General features: G+C 43.6%; 1 protein-coding gene across 1 annotated transcript; it reads left to right on the forward strand.

Moving 5' to 3' along the window:
* Positions 1–4005: 4005 nt before the first annotated feature.
* LOC116077393 (actin-1-like) lies at positions 4006–4503 on the forward strand (the record flags this gene model as incomplete). Its single annotated transcript, XM_031351906.1, is given in 2 exon segments — positions 4006–4397; positions 4400–4503. Coding segments are annotated over 2 exon segments (429 nt in total), but the record flags the coding sequence as incomplete, so codon positions are not given.
* Between the last annotated feature and the right edge of the window lie 5 nt (positions 4504–4508).

The following is a 4508-nucleotide window of genomic DNA, read 5'->3' on the forward strand; positions in this document are numbered from 1 at the left end:
TCATCTGATGCCTTTGATTCTCCCATCCATCACCCAGTATGAGGCTTGTGCAGGCAGTGACATAGGATGCTACAGCACAGGGACTTCAAAGTACATAGAGGGTGAGGCTGAGGGGTGGTCATTGGGTAACGTCTTTGGTTTTCCATGTTCTGTGCTATTTCCTCAGATTTACAACATTCCCTCCTAGAGGGAGGCTCTTAAGATGCAAGAAACAACTAAACTTAGAAGGCTTGGGAAGTGTAGAAAGTAACAAGGTTTGCTCCACTCACAACCAATGGGGGCAAACAAGCTTGCATAAATAGAACAGTCCCTGGGAATTGTTATATTCCACTCTCTGGCGGAACTGCCTGCAAGTTGGGTACTAGAGCTGCAGGGACTTAGCTTTAGTGAGTCATCACCCATGCTGGGGTGGGTGACCCCAGTGGCTCAGCTTCTTTTGAGTCAGCCTAGAAGTAAGCCCCCATTCATTGGATTAGTGTCTATTGTTGTGATAAAATACCAAGAGCAGAGCAACTGAGGGAAGAGATGATTTATTTAGGAAGGTTAGAGGTCATCCTGGTGTGGGAGGCAGGGCAATAGGCCAGGAAAACATTGTGGCAGCTTGGTGGCTGATAGCACTTAATCCACTCATAAGGAGCAGGGAGGGAGGGAGAGAAGAAGAGGGGAGAAAAGGAAGTGGGGAGAGGTCCTAAATCCTAAATGTCTACCCCCAGTGGTATACTTCCTCTATCAAGGGTCCACTTCATAAAGGTTCCACAACCTCTTCAAATAGCACCACCAACCTCAGATCAAGTACATAAAACACATGAACCTGTAGGGAAACATTTCTCATTCAGACCATCACACCCCTGCTCCTGTAACCTCAGTATATATTGGTGGAGTGTTTTCTTTGGTGTGTGGTTAGTGCCCTATGTAGAGGGAATGCAGATTTGATCACATTCCCTTAGAAAAAGCCAGACAAGCAGAGACTGCTACTCTCTCTCATCCTTCATCATCTGAGGGCCTCTTCTCCCTTAGTGTGCTGGATTATTGATCCTCTTAATTGAAGCCAATATGTTTCATGATTCCCCTGGTTTCCTGGCATACTGACAAAGTTTTGTGAAATGTCAACTGCCTCAAAACAACTCTCTCTCTCTTTCTGTCTTGCTGTGTGTGTCTCTGTGTCTGTCTCGATTTGTCTCTGTCTCTTTTTGTTTCTTTCTCTTCCTCTCCTTCCCTTCCCCTCTCCCTCCTTCTCTTTGTGTGTGTGTGTGTGTGTGTGTGTGTGTGTGTGTGTGTGTGTGTGTGAGACTGTCTCTACAATTTCTGGTTACCTTCATTGTTCTATTTTGAGAAAAAAATTGAATGTTACAGAATTGTGGTGGCATTTGAAGCTGAAGGCCAGGAACTAGGGTATTTATTCTACTGAATTTAGAAACTTCCATATGAATTTATGTGCTGCCTTGAGTGTGTGTTTTCCCTGTACTGTAAAGGATGCTGAAATCCTGTAACCTATCAATATCTTTTTGGTGACATAGAAACATAAGGAAATATACTTCGAAATAGTAGCTGTCCCCTCCAAGTAAGTAAAATGATGCCACCTGAGATATAACAACAACAACAACAACAACAAAATCTCTTGTGAGCCAATTAGAAAGAAAACACTGAAATCTAAGATCTTTGTTTTGTTTTGGTTTTTGGTTTTTGGTTTTTTCGAGACAGGGTTTCTCTATATATCTCTGGCTGTCCTGGAACTCACTCTGTAGACTAGGCTGGCCTCGAACTCAGAAATCTGCCTGCCTCTGCCTCCCAAGTGCTGGGATTAAAGGCATGGACCACCACTGCCTAGCTTGAAATCTAAAATCTTGTTTCTACCATTATGATGGAAGAACACAGGCTTAAACCAACAATTTTATCATGGTGTATATAAAGAGATCTGCACCAAAGGCCTGAAAATACAGTGCTCTAAAGTAGGGCTGTAGAATGAGGAACAAACTCCCTCAACCACAGGAGAAGTGTCTAGACATAACTAGTTAAGCACAGAGTAGAGAGGATCAATCAAGCTGGGTTGTCTCTGTTAGGTGTATTCACTTTTTAATGCAATGTGACAAGTGACAAGTCACCCTTGTAAAGGCCTGGAACAATGCTTCTTATCCTGCCTTCTTCAGTGGGTTAGAGCTTGAGTGAGCTCCAGAAATCCTTCTCAGTAGACTCTCACCAGGCATCAGAAGGACCTAGCCTCTAGAGTCCTTTATTAGATATCTTCTTTATTTACATTGCAAATGCTATCCCCTTTCCCGGTTTCCCCTCAAAAAAAAAAAAAAAAAAGCCCTATTCCCTCCCTGCTTCCCCCTACTCATCAACCCACCCTCTCCCACTTCCTGGTCCTGGTATTCCCCTACACTAAGGATACTTCCATCCTTCTTAGAAGGGGGAACAAAATACCCATGGAAAGAGTTGCAGAGACAAAGTGTGGAGCAGAGACTGAAGGAAGGACAATCCAGAGACTGCCCCACCTGGGGATCCTTCCCATATACAATCACCAAACCCAGACACTATTGTGGATGCCAGCAAGTGCTGGCTGACAGGAGCCTGATATGTCTGCTGAGAGACTTTGCCAGTGCCAGACTAACACAGAAGTGGAGACTCACAGCCATCCATTGGACTGAGCACAGGGTCCCCAAGGAAGAAGCTAGAGAAAGGACCCAAGGAGCTGAAGGGGTTTGCAGCCCCATAGGAGGAACAACAGTATGAACTAACCAGTACCCCCAGAGCTCTTTAAATCTCTTCTAATCATAGGCGATGGTTGGTAGCATGTCTGTTGTAAGGCTGAGGCTCTATTTCCAGCTACTGACTGTCAGCCAGTAGCTAGTCTCACCTCGCAGAGGCCCCACAGCTCCTTTCCACAGGATCCTTTCCACGAGATGTGTCATGTTAGTCCTTTAAAAAAAAACTTTAATAATATTTACAATTATTACTGAGAATTTCACATGTGTATACAATGAAATATGTTCATGTTCACTTGAGGTTTCTTCCATCCAATCCTCTCTAGGTCCCTCTAACATGTCCCCTCCCAACTTCATGATCTTTCCTTTAATTCTTTATTTTTAATGATTCACCAAGTACATTAAGTGCTTCCTGGATGTACATAGATGTGGAACCATTCACTGGAACAAGCAATCTGATGGCCATACCTGTCCAAAATAATAACATTTGAGAAGGGGTGGGTCACTTCCATTCATCTTTTAAAATTCTGCCATAAAACCAGGCATGGTGGCACATGTCAATAATCTCACCACTTGGGGGGTCAAGGCATGAAGATCAGGAGTTCAAAGCCAGCCTCAGCTATACAACTATTGTGAGGTCAGCCTGGTCTATATGAGATTCTGTCATAGAACAAACAATCTAACACCAAACTTGTGTTTTGTTTTCTAAACTGTTATTTGTTTTTATGTTCCATTTATATCTGACCCTTTGTATTCGTGTGTGTGTGTGGGGGGGTAATTTTTTGCATTTCATTGTTTCTTAGGCTGGAGCTAATACCGTGGATTATATATATATATATATATATATATATATATATATATATATATATAAAACAATATATATAATTATATATAACAATATATAATTATAATTATATCACACATATATATAATTATATATATAATTCGGTATCGTGATTTCAGATGATGTGCTTCTCACTAGCCACTGTTTGAGCTGTCTTCATCACATTTTACTATGAACGTATTTTCATTTCTCTGTGGTTTCTTTGGACTTCTGGGCTCTTTTCCTGTGTCCTGTTTCCCCAGATATAGTGAGCTTTTAAACAACAAGCTGTTGGGTTTTAGTTCTATTCCATTCTGGTCTGCTCATACATTCACTGATATAGACATGTTTTAATACTTAAAAAAATTTTTTTAAAGTGCATTTACTTGAAACTGCCTGCAGTTTCACGAACTGGGTTCTCTCAGGGGAAGAAACAAAGGACCTGAAATAGAGGGTTAGAAATGCAAGAAAAGCTCACACTCCACCGTAGGCTCACACAGCGCTTCTTCCCGCTGCTATTTCGTCCCGTCCTTCACCGATCGCAATGGAAGAAGAAATCGCCGCACTCGTCATTGACAATGGCTCCGGCATGTGCAAAGCTGGCTTTGCTGGCGACGACGCCCCTAGGGCCGTGTTCCCGTCCATCGTAGGGCGCCCCCGACACCAGGGCGTCATGGTGGGCATGGGCCAGAAGGACTCCTACGTGGGTGATGAGGCCCAGAGCAAGAGAGGTATCCTCACCTTCAAGTACCCGATCGAGCACGGCATTGTCACCAACTGGGATGACATGGAGAAGATCTGGCACCACACCTTCTACAATGAGCTGCGTGTGGCCCCTGAGGAGCACCCGGTGCTTTTGACCGAGGCTCCCCGAACCCCAAAGCTAACAGAGAGAAGATGACACAGATAATATTTGAAACCTTCAATACCCCAGCCATGTACGTGGCCATTCAGGCGGTGCTGTCCTTGTATGCATCTGG

This window comes from Mastomys coucha, unplaced genomic scaffold (genome assembly GCF_008632895.1).
Source record: "Mastomys coucha isolate ucsf_1 unplaced genomic scaffold, UCSF_Mcou_1 pScaffold5, whole genome shotgun sequence".
NCBI lineage: Eukaryota > Metazoa > Chordata > Mammalia > Rodentia > Muridae > Mastomys > Mastomys coucha.